The sequence below is a fragment of the Panthera leo genome, chromosome E1 (genome assembly GCF_018350215.1).
Source record: "Panthera leo isolate Ple1 chromosome E1, P.leo_Ple1_pat1.1, whole genome shotgun sequence".
NCBI classification, from domain to species: Eukaryota; Metazoa; Chordata; class Mammalia; order Carnivora; family Felidae; genus Panthera; species Panthera leo.
The window spans coordinates 19,187,723-19,203,687 of record NC_056692.1 but is presented as its reverse complement, the minus strand read 5'-3'; the positions used below and the strand labels follow the sequence as shown (position 1 = coordinate 19,203,687).

Sequence of the window (15,965 nt, the reverse complement as noted above, 5' to 3'; positions counted from 1 at the left end):
CCAAGACAACCTCGAATTCCAACACAACCTCGAATTCCAAGACAACCTCGAATTCCAACACAACCTCGAATTCCAAGACAACCTCGAATTCCAACACAACCTCGAATTCCAAGACAACCTCGAATTCCAACACAACCTCGAATTCCAACACAACCTCGAATTCCAACACAACCTCGAATTCCAACACAACCTCGAATTCCAACACAACCTCGAATTCCAACACAACCTCGAATTCCAACACAACCTCGAATTCCAACACAACCTCGAATTCCAACACAACCTTGAATTCCAAGACAACCTCGAATTCCAACACAACCTCGAATTCCAAGACAACCTCGAATTCCAACACAACCTCGAATTGCAAGACAACCTCGAATTCCAACACAACCTCGAATTCCAACACAACCTCGAATTCCAAGACAATCTCGAATTCCAACACAACCTCGAATTCCAACACAACCTCGAATTGCAAGACAATCTCGAATTCCAACACAATCTCAACTCTCAAGACAACTTCAGATCTCCAAAGAACCTCAAATACAAAGGTGACTTCAAATGACAAGACACTTCTGAAAACAGCAGTGACCCCAAAGATAGCCACAACCATGAACACGACGACTATGGGAAGTGGTGGCACGAAACTGAATCCAATGGAGAGCACTCATTTTCTTTTCTATATAATATGTTCACTGTTTTGTGTGCACTCAGGCTGAAGTGGACTTGAACTTCTGCATTCCTATCTCAGTTCATTACTATCTGCCGAATTACAACAAGCACACTAGGAAAATCAAATTTATTTCAACTTACTTGTTAGGAAGTTATCATTATCCTGGCTTAATTAGGTTGTAGATTTTAACTGTGTAAGTTTATTACCTTAATATAATGGTTTTCTTCCTTAAAAATGCTAAAACAAGCAAAATGCCACATGTTTGCCTTTTAAATGTCTGCAGCATTGAATTGAAACTCAGATTTTTACATTAAAAGTGTAAGAGAAGAAATTGTGTTGGTGATGTCTAACCAAAGTACACCTCTGTGTATGAGAGAAGGGGACAGGGGATGGGGAATGAGGAGTGGTGTGTGCTATTTTTGTATCAGTTTTTATTAAATAGACATGTGCTAATCTTACGAGAAGATACTACACAAAATACCTGTGTCACCTATTTCATGAATGTGGAACAGTAATATGTTGTTACAGTAAAAAATGTGCCAATTCTGTTTTTTGAAAAAAAAAAAAATGTTTTGTTTTTTTTTTTTTTAATTTATTTGAAGGATCTCTACACCCAGAGGCAGGGCTCAAACGCATGACCCTGAGGATCAAGAGTTGCATGCTCTCCCGACTGAGCCAGCCAGGCGCCCCAACTCTGCTAACTACTGCAATGCATAATGCAGCTGGTCCAATGACAAGACTATCTTGCTCTGAGTAAACATTTTCCTGGTATTTGAAAAGGTGATTTGTAAATCAGATGCCTAGAATTCAGAACTCTTCCCTATAGAAATGTATCTCAAAACTACTGGGAAGTTTCATGCTGGTCTACAAGGGTTGATTTAACCCCAAAACCTAGTACATAATTTTAACACTGATAATAACCATGTCATTAATAGTGTAGTTGTTAAGGTTTGAAACCAGCTGATTCTTAGCAGTTGTGCTGCCATGAGTGAAATACACGACCCGGTGGGATTCCCAAACTTCAGTCATAAACGGATTACAGATGAATCACTCCGGGTGCCTGCTGAATATATAGATTAGGCTCTCCCCAAGGGATTCTGATCTGGTAGCCCAGGACAGGGTCTCGGGATACGTTTCCCGTTTTAATTCTCCAGGTCATTCGGACAGCTAGGTTTGGGGGTGACTTGCCCCTTCTCTTGACAAGTTTATTTATACACATGTCCTTCACTGCTCTTAACAAGGCCTCAGAAGGTTAGTGTCGGGGCTACATGAAAAATTCTACCACAGGCACAATTCGCCTGACGCAGAGAAAGCACTCAGTAAATGTTAGCACTAGTGCCACCCAAAAAGCAACTGCCAGGTGTAATATTTCTAACATTCATGTAAAACTTTTAGGTTTCACCTTTTTAAGTATTCTCCCCAAATAACCCATGCTCCTGGTAACAACCCAGAGAGATACATAATAAATATTCTAACTGGTCTTCGACCTCCTCCAGTCATACTCCCCCGTCATAAGCAACATGAATAGTTTAATGTGCATATTTGCACACATTTCTCCAGCTATATATGCTTGTGCACACACATTACTCGGCACCTTGTATGACAAGTGCCACAGTCCTCCTTCTGGGTCTTTTTAAAGCTGCACTGGAACACTTCTGTTACTCTCGCCTGATCAGAATCCATTTTTCCTCATCCTGGTATCTGCAGTCCAATTTTCCCTTTCAACTCATGTAATTCAAGTAGGGCTACAGTTTCACCACTGTGCTCCAGGGATGGGCACATGATTCAGGCCCAGACAACCAAGATATTCCATCCCCCTGCCACAGTGATTGCCTCGAGAACTGGCACGTGACTCAAGCCAGGCCAGTAAAACCAGGACCTTTGCTGTACCTACTGGCAAATAGGTCATTTTCCCTCAGTTGTTAAGCTGAGAACGCAATCCATTGCTGGCCATGGGAAGAGCTTCCTGGGAATGACATCGACCCAAAGGAAGTGGAGTCGAGAGAGAGAAGACAATGTTCTCCAGATGACCCTGTTCAAAGCTCTGCACGAGGTCATGCAAGAAGCCAGGCCATCCCTTGATCTCCTCAGGTGCATGTGCCAATTGATATCCTTTTTAGTTTGCACAAGTTTGAATTTCATTTCCGTTGCTTGTAACAAGTAGAAAAAACAACACATTGTATATTATTCAATAATATAGAGGCAGCACCATATATTCAACAATTCCCCTTTGGAACACAGTTACTGTGTTTTCTTTCTTTTCTTTTCTTTTTTCTTTCTTTCTTTCTTTTTTTTTTTTTTTTTTTTTTTGCTACTATAAACAAGGCTGCAACAATTGTTCTTGTATTTATGGTACTTTACTACAGGGTAGGAGCATAAATCTATGGGAGGGAATAGCAGGGAAAGATTAGGAACTCAATTAGGTAATAATTATGGAGCACCTTGCATGCCTGACAACAGAACCTGTGGATTCCTTTATATGAGGAATCGATGGTGCTATTTAACACCCCGAGAACGACGAGATGAGATGTGTACTGGCAACTGCCTCCAGAAGCAATGTGGAGATGACCTGGAAGAAGTTCCCCGCGAATTAGGAAGTTGGAGGATAATGCTGCATTAGCACAGGTAAGAGCTAATAAGCAAGTGTCAGTAATAGCAGTGGGGCAAAAAATGGTTCCAAAAGGCATTTTCAAGGCACCTAAAAGAAATAAACCATTAAGATCCAATTAAAAAAAAAAAAAAAAATAGAACACATACCAAAGGACAGCCCCTGATAAAAAAAATAGCAGTAGGTGGTTATTTTGATCACATGACTGCAGCTAGGAGCAAGCACTTAGCATGAAAGGTTTTGCCAAACAGATACTATTCAGCCGAACCACATTCTCTTTTTGGAATTTGAAGCATGCAGTACTGAGGTAATGAAAGAATTAGTGGCTGGGGCTAAAACTGAAGGGATACAGAAAGAGAAAAATCATGAAGCAGAGTTGATTAGGAGGCCAAGAGGGAGTCAGAGTGTAAACTGGTTCCAGAACGGATAGCCACCTAGCTCTGTCTACACCTGGGCAGGCTCTGCTGCAATTCCTGTTTTTCCTGAGAAAATAAGAAGGGCTTCTTTGCAATAACAAAGGTCACACTAAAACAACTTAATTGATTTGTCAGGATCTCACTGTTAAAATCAAGACTAGGTGACTGATAATGAGGAGGATAAAAGAAAGAGGTAAGAATTTAAAAAGATCAGGGTTTCTAGCATGGGAACGAAGAATGATGTTATTGAAAAAGAGAATACAGTGTGAAAAAGTGGATTGAATATACGGAATTAAGTTTGCCATACTTCAAGTCTGAAATGTCCCTGGACTATTTGTAAGGTGAATGGAATCCACAGGTCAAAAGACGTTAATTAATACATTGTAGTCCAAGCCACAGAAACACAAGAATATCAAAAGAGAAGTCCAACCCAAGTGCTCTTTGACAAAGCTGGCTATGTAGAGATAAGGCCTTTACAATCTTCTGGACTTGTACAGTGGAGGAAACAGGCCTCTCTCTGCTCTGAGCTACTATGTGCTCAACTGTCTTTGAGCTAAGACTTCACACCAGGTGAAAATGAAGGCCAAGAGGAGCTCTAGGAGGTCTAAATAAAAAGCTGAAAGTACCCAAAATCTGAAACTGGAAGAGTCCTATCAAAAAACAAAAAGAAAAAAGAAAAGAAAAGAAAACCTCAAACATACTCTGTACAGAACTTTTAAGTCACAAAGTATTTTATGGGACAGGTCGACAGTTTTTATAAGTTCTACCCCTCACCTTTTTTTAACATATGAAGAACCAGATTCAGAAAAAAGTAACTTGTCTAAGATTATGTGGCTAGTTACGCAACAAAGTTGAGAATCCTTAACACTCTCAAATCACCATGTTACATAGGTTTCCCGGAAATCCCACTGATTTAATCCAACAGAGGGTGTCTGCACTGAGGTTTCCCAGAAATCTTTGCTACTTGTAAACTAACGAGAAGTTAAAGGGGGAGGAGGACACGCACCTGTTTGCCTCTCTCACCAGTGTTTCACTTTTAATTACTTCAGCAAAATAGGGAGGGTCAAAATATACCGACTGCATTAAAAGTTGTGGTTGAAACACAAATATGCTTCATCTCAATTGCAAAAGAAAGTGAAAATTACCTTAGGTGACTTAGAAACAGGAACTGAAAGAAAAGTTGGAGAGAAGACTTTCAAGGGAAACGAAGAGACCTTACTCAGAGTTGTTCAAGAGGAGACCACAGGGTAAATGCAAGTTTCTATACTCTCTAGATTCCATAAGACCCAGTTCTTGGGGCTTCCTGGTCTTAATGCTATCTGAATTATTTGACTAAATTAGTTTCCCACCTTCTGCATCCCTTTGCTCAGTCCTCTCCCGCCATTTCTCAACCTCCATTTCCTATACACTGACAAGCTCTCGCAATCCATGGCCATTCAGTCTCCTGACAGAACTCTTCAACGTATGCTAAATTCAGGAAACTCAGGAAGATTAATTTCTACAGCTACTGGATAATAAAACTAAGATTACACAAAGTCCTTGAAATTCCAAAACCAATGGTCTCTCTGTTAGACCGCACCGTCTCTGCGGTTCAAATACAAGACCACACCGTCTCTGCGGTTCAAATACCACGAGTTTATGATACGAACAGGAAGAAGTAAAACTCGCCAACTTGTATCACAGGTAAGTTCTCAAAAGGTAGAACGAGGCAAGAAAGAGAAGACAGTAGCAGGGAAAGCAACGCAAAGCTTCATACCTACTGTGAAGAAGGAGCTCACAGCATTTTCAGAAAGGTTTTCTAGGCACTAGCCTGGACTGAAGACAGCATGAAAAAAAATGCAATCAATTTTCCAAGCTGGCACCTGTGCCATCTTTATAGAAATTTCCACACCTTCTCTAAATTATTTGTTAAATCACCCTGATGTTGTCATACACAGCATATTACTGAAAGTTCTTAGAAACAGATTCTTAAAGTTTTATTTCTGTCATGTTGTAGATATTATTTAATCAGAATACACCTAAAAAGAAAAGATTCTTTGCTATTTTTTTTTTATTCTTGGTAATTAATCCATTGTAAGAAGTATAAAAAAAAACTGATGTAAGAAAGAGAAGCCAATAGGAAATAGGTCTCCTGAAAAGCAATTTCTAATATACCACGTATCATTTTGGGACAGGCTGGTTATTTACCCTGCTATATTCTTCCAGGTAAACTTGTCTTCAATTCCAGTGAAGTCAAATGGGAAAAATCAAACTTGCTGTCTCTCTCCATTTTAAACACTCTGATAAGAGAAACTGAAACAGTATTTCTTACCTCCGTGCAACATAATAAAATATAGGATTCCCAGCTTTGGAAGTCCCAGCTTGGTAGAAAATACTTAATGTTTTCAAAGCCTTGAACTCTTCTTTTTCATGTACTTGATGCCTGAAAGGAAAAACAAACAAACAAACAAAAAACAGGGTAACTCATAGGCTTTATATTGTCCATTGAGTATTTATAAAAACCCATGATTAGACCAGTGATGAAATATACTAAATGACAAAACATTTAAAAGCAACACACTTCCTGAAGGGCAACTGGACAACAAGTACCCAAAATTTCAAGATGTTACTCTTTGAAACATAACAAGTCGTCCTTAGCACTACCCTGGGCAGTAATATGAACCATAGGATTGTTTTTAAATTAAAAAAATCCTTTAATAGTTTATTTATTTTTGAGAGAGAGAGGCAGAGAGAGACAGTGTGCAAGTGGGGGAGGGGCAGAGAGAGAGGGAGACACAGAATCTGAAGAGGGCTCCAGGCTCTGAGCTGTCAGCACAGGGCCCGACATGGGGCTCGAACTCATGAGCCTTGAGATCATGACCTGAGCCAAAGTCAGACACCCAACTGACTGAGCCACCCAGGTGTCCCTACCATAGGATTGTTTTTAATCATGGTATTTTCTTTTTCTAGAAGCTGTTGAGTTTTTATTTATTTGTCTTTCAAGAGTTCAGTTTATCAACCTTTTCTTTTTGGGTTTATAATTCTGAATGATTAAAAAGGCCTTCCTTTGCATATGTTTTCTTCTTCATGGGACTTTATCCTCATGCATGATGGGAGCACCTTTTTCCAGTCACTCACTCAGTTGTAGCAACACCATTTATTAAAAGTCCATTCTATGGCTAAAATCAAAAACACAGGAAACAATAGGTGTTGGCGAGGATGCTGGAGAAAAAGGAACCCTCATGTACTGTTGGTGGGAATGAAGGTTGGCGCAGCCTCTGTGGAAAACAGTGTGAAAGTTCCTCAAAAGATTAAAGATAGAATTACCATAGGATCCAATAACTCCACTGGGTATTCACCCAAAGAATATGAAAGCATTAATCTGAAAAGATACATGTACTCTATATTTATTGCAGCATTATTTATAATAGCCAAGATATGGAAGCGACCCACGTGCCCATTGCTAGGTGAATTTTTTGTCGTATGTTAGATCCCCTTATGTATTTTAAAATGTTTCGGAAAAAGCATGATTTGATTTTTATGTATTCTGTTAAACATTCAGTGTGTAATTATTTGAAGCTTCAGGTCATTCACCAACCCTGGGACGTTGTCATCTGTTGTCTCTTCAAATATTACCTCTTCTCCGTTCTCTCTAAGCTCCATTTCTGAAACATCTATTACTCATTTTGGACCTTCTCCTTCTGTCATCTGCATCTCTTAACTTTTTTCATATTTTCCACTTCTTTATCAATCTGTACTGACCATATGTTGGCAATGTGCTCAGAAATTATCTTCCAGCTATGTGTTTTAAAAATAAAATATTTTAAAAATATATTTCCTTTGGAGGTACCTGGGTGGCTCAGTCGGTTAAGTGTCTGACTCTTGATATCAGCTCAGGTCACGATCTCAGGGTCATGAGATTAAAAAAAATTTTTTTTAATGTTTATTTGTTGAGTGGGGGCGGGGAGGGAAAGGGGCAGACAGAGGCAGACACAGAACCTGAAGCAGGCTCCAGACTCCAAACTGTCAGCAACAGAGCCGGACTTGGGGCTTGAACTCACAGACGGCAAGATCATGACCTGAGCTGAAGTCGGACACTTGACTGAACTACCCAAGCACCCCTCAGGGTTGTGAGATTGAGCCTTCAGGTGGGCTCCGTGCTGAGCATGGAGCCTGCTTGGGATTCTCGCTTTTGCTCTCTCTCTGCCCCTCCCCCACTCATGCTGGTGCTCTCTCTCAAAATAAACATTAAAAAAGCATATACCTAAGTATATAATACTAGGTGTTACAGTAGTATAGTGTAGTATATAGTATATATAGTATACAGTATATATAGTATACAGTAGTATAGTGTAGTAGTATAGTAGAATACTATGTAATATAGTATAAAATACTTTGACCTAGTACTTCTGTACGTCATGTATCTCTTACGTCCTAGAAGAGGTGGGGGAGAGAGGTTCTATCATCTCGGTTCATTATGTTGCCAGTACCAGCTCAGCATTTGTTTAGTATGAATGGAAACAACCTAGATATCATTTGATAAGGGCAACAGGTACACATATGTACAAATGATTGTGAGGCTGTGTGCCAAATGTTAACTGAATTATCTCTAAAAGGTGAATATCTCTAAGAAGAGTAACTGAGAATTTTTTACTTTCTTTAGATTTCTGACTTTTGAATAACTTAACAATTTTTATTTTTATAGTTGAGAAAATGAAGCTTTCTTTCTTTTTTTTTTTTTTTTTACAAAAAAAAAAACGGGTCTCAAAGAGCATCAGCAGGAGCTGAGAGGAGAACAAAAATAACACTTAACATTTATTGAACACTATATATACCAGACACTGTTAGATCGGTTAGTCTCCAAAAGCATGGAAGACTGTCTTTTATAAGGGAAGCTAGGGTCTCAGAGAAGGAGCAATAAATAGGTTTTCTCAGAAAAGTGGAAAAATGGCTAGGATGTTCTCAGTAAGTGGTGAATAAAAAAGCTATATGTTTTTGTACTGTGTAATTTTCAATTACGTAATATGAAAACTGTGTGTGGAAAGTATTTCTTTAATCACTCAGGAATAAACATTTGTTACAATGAAAAGAATATAGCAGAGCTAAAGATAAAAAATAAGCTGGAAAGGAGACTGTTTTGTATTCACACATTCTTTTCATGGTATCAAAGAACTGGAGTCATGTGTACAAAACTATGGCCTGTACGTGATATGATCAATAGCCAGCACTTACGTTGCAAAGCACAGTATATGCCAATCTCTAATGTGAGTTAATTTCTGCATTTTAATTTCTGCTTTTTTACTTCTGTCTCTGGCACATATTATGAACAAAACACCCACAGTCACTGAAGCACTTACTAAGTGACTAAGTGTAAAGTACTCTGAAAGGTACTTTAAAGACTAAAGGACTCAGCTCACCATCTTCGCTCGAACGTCATAAAAGTGCATGTCTAACAAGGAGGCTCTTTTACCTCACAAACTAAATCCCTCTAAATGAGATTCAAAACAAATGTCCACAGAAAATTTACAGCAATAGTGAAATTTACTGAATTTTGGGAGTCTCCATCTAAAACAGGTTAATAGCATCAAATCTGGGGAGGGTTCTGAAAAACGCTACAGTGCGGCAGAAAGAAAGAGCTCAGAACTTAAAACCAAAGGACCTATGACTGAGGTGTGGGATCTTGGGCAAATCAGTTACTCACACTGAGCTGCAGAATCTCACTTAACTAAAATATGATTATCTACCCTCCCTTATAAGTATTAAATGCAAAAACACCTCAAAGCCATAAGACAAAGTACCATTCAAAAAGATATTATTTTTAGAGGAAAATCAACTATAAAACAAAGCACATGTCAACAACAGATAAGGTAAGAAACAAGTGGGATCCCAAAATATGGCAACGTGATCATCAAGCACATCTTTCCTAATAATCTTCCATCAGAAATACAAGTATAAGCAACAAGTGGTCTACTGGTAAACCTTGCATCTCAGCCAAAAGAGAGCAATTGTTATTTCACGGTGGTACTTTACCTAGTCATAAATTCCTCAAACTTTGAACTGGTAAGGTTAAGGCTGGACCAATGTGTATCGGCCACAGGTTTGTGCTCTGGAGGACCCAAGTACGCAAGAAGTGTTGCCATCTTATCAAAAGGTCGTCTTCCAACAGCTTTGTGATCCCTAGAAACAGCAAACTACTTAGAAAAAAGCAGCGGTTCACATGTAGCTGTACACATTGCTTTAGTTTATCACTGGTTGCTTTACTTCTTACTGTCAGCTGGTGGTTCCCGATAATTTGTAAAAACAGCAACAAAAAGACCTCGAAGGTTGTAAATATACACGGAGACATCTTAGAAATATGACCACTCCCCAAACTACAAAATTTACATAAAAATTCATTTTTTCTAGTATTCTTAATCCATTACCATTAAACAAGCAGTAAGTAAAAATAACATTGTAATCTACTTTTTCACAGGATGAAAAGAATCCTTCTTGAGAAACTCCTCTTTATGAATTGGACATATTTGTCCTTGGTATCACATCTCTGCTTAACCACGGTAAATACGGATTTTCAGTAACTATTAAGCATTTAAAACTACACGAGAATAACAAGATACCATTTCACAAACATCAAATCGGCAAAAATTAGGACGTTTACTAATGTCAACTTTGGTGAGGATGTGTATAAAGAGGTACTCTCACTCAGTGCTGATCAAAGTGTAAATGAGCATGTACACTTTGAAAAGTAATGGAGCGGTATCTAGAAAAGGTAGGGCTGTGTGTACCCCAGAACCCAGCAATCACACATTCAGGTAATACACAAGAAGACAAATATGAAGCATATTTATTATATTACTATTTAGAACAGTGAAAATCAAGAAACAGGCCTAAATATCCATCAATTAGGAAATGTGAAAATAAATTTTGATATAGTCATTCAATAAAATACTAACATAAGTTAATGGTAAATCTTAAACAGGATATTGTGTGAAGAGACTTATTCGCTATATAATTTATGCAAAATTTTTAATGATGATTTATGAGAGAGTGAGAGCGGGGGAGGAGCAGAGAGCGAGGGAGACACAGAATCCAAAGCAGCCTCCAGGCTCTGAGCTCTCAAGCACAGAGCACGATGCAGGGCTTGAACCCATGAACAGTGCAATCATGACCTGAGACAAAGTCGGACGCTTAACCGACTGAGCCACCCAGGCGTCCCAATTTCTGCAAATTTTTAAAACACACAAAGCTATGTTATATATGCCTATAATTTCCTTATTTTGTCAGTTTCATAGAGAGAAGTAATAGCTTTTCCCCCAAGAAACAAAATGTTATAAAGATCTGAAGTAAAATAGCAAACTAATGTTAAAGCTAGTTGGTAGACGTGGGTCTCTGTTATATTACAGCCTATACTCTTCTGTATGTTTGGAATTTTTTTTTGAAATATCCGAATTTTTAAAAACTCTGTAGCATCAAGCTACACGAATATGTATGTGAATTATGTAAGAGAAATGAATGTTTGCATTTAAAAGTTCACAGTTTATTTGCGTGTCACACAGACAAAGCATCTTCATCCTTTTATGTCCCAGCATACTTCGGTCATGCCAGTGTCACTTTAACCCAGTAACCCTTCATGAAGGATTAAAATGCTCTCTCTTTTAAACTACCATCTCTTTATTAGTTAGCCTTAGCTTCATGGTCTTCTAGCATTCCCATGAATGAGCAAACCATTTTTATTAGCATTTAAGATTTTTCTGGACTCATTTTACATTTGTAAGAGGAATGCGTGGGAATTTGGGCTGTTTATACACATACACAACTTGAAAGGGCAGCAAGTGATTCAGGCTACAATAGGCTTTAAAAACAGCTAATAAACCAATACCCAAGTTAATACTTTTCAATTATTGGGTATTTTCTACATAAAGCTTTATTTTCAAATACTTAGAGTATCACAAATAGAATCAGAACGCTGGCAATGTTTTAATTATTAAATTCCCTAGAATTAGCTGCTCTTTAGATTCAGATACGAATACTCATTTGAACTTCTAGTAAATGCAAACTCCCCTATATCTTGTTGCACACGTTTGATGTTTTGCAAACCAGAAAAATCCAAAGGGCTAATTTGTGACTTTTTTTAGCTTAATACTTTAAAAAAAAAAAAAAAAAAAGTCTGTAGCACCAGGTAGACTTGTTCATCATTTCATACGAGTCAACCGCTTGCCTATTTAAGAGTTTAGGGCTCTACATTTCTCTTTCCAAACCTTAATTCCTATTCTAAGCAGATGCAGAGTAAAAAAGCATTATTCATGCCCAATAATTTTTATAAATTTAAACTAAGAGTTTTCAAAATCTGCATGACTGCGAAATCTTACCTGTTACTGGAAAGATACTGGCCAATTTTCTCTTGATTGTTCCAGAGTAGACGATGTAAAGCAAGCACATTGCCATCACTGATGAAGGAGAGACTATGATTTACTGCATCACTGGTAGGACAATCAGATGCTATATCAAGGAAAAACCTTAAAAAATACAAAGCCATTAGAATTTTTAAAAACTAGATGCACTCATATATATGTTTGAATCAAACTGATCTGAAGTAACTTTGTAAAATAACTGACATTACAAGTATGGAGGACTATAAGTATTATTCACATGTGACTGTCATTAAACACAGGAAGAGACAAGGAGAAAGTTGGTTTTCCATTTCCCATACCCGGCTTCAGCTTCATGGTAGGTTCTGAAGTCAGGCAACAACAAAATTTAGATAGATGAGACTTTGGATCGAAGCCAGTACAGTACTTTATAGATAAAGAAATGGAGACCAAGACAAGACAAAAGACTTCCCCAAAGTTACACAGCTGGTTAGGTCAGAGCCAGGATGAGAACCTTTGTTCTCTTAACTTTCTATGGGTAGTCAATCTGCTGGAATATGAATCCTATGCTGACATTCACTTTTCTCTTCAATAGAGCTTGCAGTCCAACAATATGCCTTTTAAATGCCAACTAGACAGAAACTGGTAAGAACAACAATGAAAAACTGCAAGCAGAGTTGCCCAAGTCCAGCTTAGACTATGAGATCAGTTAGTTTCACACTGCATGAAAAGTAGAATTCTGGACTTTAACTTACATTTACAAAGCATTTTCTCATACACTACCTCATTTATTTCTCTAAAATCAACTCAGAACACAAACAGTTTTGCCCCTATTTACAGATAAGCCCACAACTCAGAGAGATAAAGAGAAAGAACTAGTTAGTTATGGCACCTCACAGACCTCAAGTTTTCTAAAATCATAAAACTTCAACAGCTATCATTATTCCTTTGAGTAACTTTTTAGTTCAGGTACACTTCCAAAATGAAGTATCAAAAATATTCTAACATCAAAATATTGTCATTATACACTATTAAGCATAATATGTGCCATTTTGGCTTTAGTTTTTACTAGAAAGAATCTTTTCCTTTTTCCTCTCCCCCATATTATAGCAACTTCAAATCTTTTATTTTAGTAGATGTGCCAAAAATCCCTGCTAGTTTTCAAGTATGGAAGTCACTATCAAATTATCAAGAATATGGATTTATTTCGCTACTGTCTCTTATAGTAAAAGAAAATAAGATTAACTCTGCTCTTGACCTAGAGCGGGAAGAGGAAAAAAACCTACACAGAAGCTCCACATAGACCAAGTACACAGACTTAAGTGAAACTGACAATATTTAAATCAGATAGAGCAATCCTACCTCCGCGCTGCATCAAAGTTGCTTTTCACAAAATCATTAAAAGGCCGCATATGCTCTTCTTTTGTGAAGAGAACATGATTGGCAATGCTCTGAAGTATCTAAATAATAAAACACGGTTATAAATCAGATCATTCATTGCATGAAGTGCATACGTTCGCATATTCTTTACAAAAAACTAATTTTCTCATCAATATAATTTCTATTGCTGAGTAAATTATTCCTCATGCTATAAATATTAGGTGTTGTTTCTATTCTTTCCCAAATTACTACATATATATATATACACACACACACACACACACACACACACATATACACATGTTTACATATATAAAAATACATATTGAAATTTTTAATGTCTTCTTTTAATAAAAACTTATACAGTCTCCATTTCAGTCTCCACTTTAGAATTTCCAGAATGAATATATAGAAAACTATCTTTAGGAGACATTTGTTAAGATATTTTCCCACGATAATAATGTCCATCAGGTATCAGTCTAATGAATTCCTTTGTAATTTAACAACTGAAAATAAAACAAAAGCATATAAGTGAAAACCACAGGCTATTTCAAAAATAAACTCAAGTGTGAGTACAGAAAATACAAAAAACTGAAAATTTAGTTGGAAGAGAAATTTAAAATAGATTAGCAAAATAAGTCTTCACCTTTGACATTAACTTCAAGCCCCTTTCAATTCTAGGTGGCGGCTTTTTATCTAAAATCCCTGCTTCATACGGTGAGACAATGGCAGGATTGATAAATCTGAGGAACATGGCACTTCCCACCGCACCGATGCTGTTCTGAGGGAAACGCTGGCTAACCACCTAAAAATAAGGAGTTGAGAACTGAGTATATGGTTTGAATTTAAAAAGGAAATGGGAAGAAAGAGCTCGAGGGTCAGACTTTGGCACAAAAACTCTGAACAGATCAAGCCCTGTAAACAACACATTTCTATTTTTTTTCCTACTCCCCAAACATCAGTAAATAAAGCTTATCCTCAATTCTTGCCCTCCACCCCTTTTGAAGCACAACAAAGGTATCTTAAAAAAAAAAAAAAAAAAAAAAAAAAAAAAAGAAACAAAGAAAGAAAAAGAAACTCTTCATGAATGAGTGATGGAGAGAGACCTAAAAAAAGATCTTGCATTTATCATTGTTGTTTATACTGCAAGTTTGGTAAGTAACAAAAGCACACCAAATTTTCACACAAAGATTACCATATTTTACCAAGATTAACAGACATGAGAGTGCGGTCAACTCTTACAAGGCAAAGCTAAGTTTTCAACAGCATACCCCAAAACATCTAATATCTAACAGTAAATACTTACATTTTGTTGTATACCTGGTACAACCACGTGTCTTGAACAAAATGCTTGCCATACACAAACAAAGGTTAGGTTTTTTTTAGATTCCTATCAAGAGAAAACACTTACAAGTAACGTTGCCAGTTCCTTTTCTTCCTCAGAATGCTTTTTAAGATAACGACCTATTATTTAAATCATGAAGGAAAAGGAATTCTTGGGGATCTAAACAGATCACACCAGCAGAAGAGAGAACCCCTATGTGTACCTCAATGTGCAATTCTGTCAAATAAAAAAAGTGAAGGAAACAAGAAATAGTTGCTCACACTGAAAAACAATGTGAGCCCAATATTTAAGATGGGTTTTTCTCTTTTTATAAAACATTCTACCTTGAAGGTAAAGTAATAGGCACATTAGATTGGGAAAAGTGTTACGAAACTGGCTCGGGGCCCATCTCTTTCCAGTTACTGTTTTAACACAGGAAAATTATATTACTCTAAAATGTACATGTTTTACAGATAATACACACACACACTTATTTTGAAAGAACACTTGTGTAACACTTTAATCTCCACAATTACGCTTGCTCAGTGTAGCTGACCGCTGCATAAAGCCGTGGTGATCCCAACAGCCAAGCCGCACGCAGCACTGCAGTCGATATGCTAAGATTCCAGGGATAAACCTACATTTCAGAGGACGGTGAGGGAAAATGAGAAAATGGGCTTTCTGTGCAGAATCCCACGTAACTCTAGTTCGCTTTCCAATGCCTTAATAAAGTAATACTCCTTGTCATGAATTCACACAGCTCACTGACTCCAGATTAACTCCGGGAAGAATAAGGATTATTTCATTTCATTCTCTTCCCTTTAGGGCTTCGTGTAGTATATACATTTTCAATGTCTTCTTATTCGCTGCCTAAAATCTCTAAATAGTGTTCTGCCGTATCTGAGGGAATTAGTAAATATAAGATTTCAGACGATTCAGGTTTTCAAGCCCAAGAACACCCTCTCAAGCGGCGCTAACACGCAGGAGTTGTAACTAACATATTCTCACCTTCATTTACACTACGTAGCTCAGGAAGCTTTCTTGTGTTACAGCGCTCTGGGTGCTACCGCGTGAAGGACAACCTTGCTGTACTTCACTCAAAGGAAGCTGCTGCAGACGGCTAAATACAGCAGCCTTACTAGAACAGCTTTAAAACCCAAATACTGTTTGAGAGTTATTTTTAGCCGAAATACAGTTTTAGAAATAGAATTAAGAAGAAAATTCA

At 37.5% G+C, this 15,965-nt stretch overlaps 1 protein-coding gene across 8 annotated transcripts in view; it reads right to left on the bottom strand.

Moving 5' to 3' along the window:
- NF1 (neurofibromin 1) overlaps nucleotides 1-15,965 on the bottom strand; it is a 317,585-nt gene that overhangs the window by 90,510 nt on the left and 211,110 nt on the right. For all 8 annotated transcript variants that reach the window (XR_006196423.1, XM_042915411.1, XM_042915410.1 and 5 more), the window contains 5 exons: nucleotides 14,063-14,221; nucleotides 13,399-13,496; nucleotides 12,037-12,183; nucleotides 9,701-9,847; nucleotides 6,003-6,113 (listed from right to left, as the gene is read on the bottom strand). Coding sequence is in view for 7 of the 8 variants with exons in the window: in XM_042915411.1 (XP_042771345.1) it covers nucleotides 6,003-6,113; nucleotides 9,701-9,847; nucleotides 12,037-12,183; nucleotides 13,399-13,496; nucleotides 14,063-14,221 (662 nt within the window). In the remaining variant the exon portion in view is untranslated. The remainder of the gene's footprint in view (nucleotides 1-6,002; nucleotides 6,114-9,700; nucleotides 9,848-12,036; nucleotides 12,184-13,398; nucleotides 13,497-14,062; nucleotides 14,222-15,965) is intronic.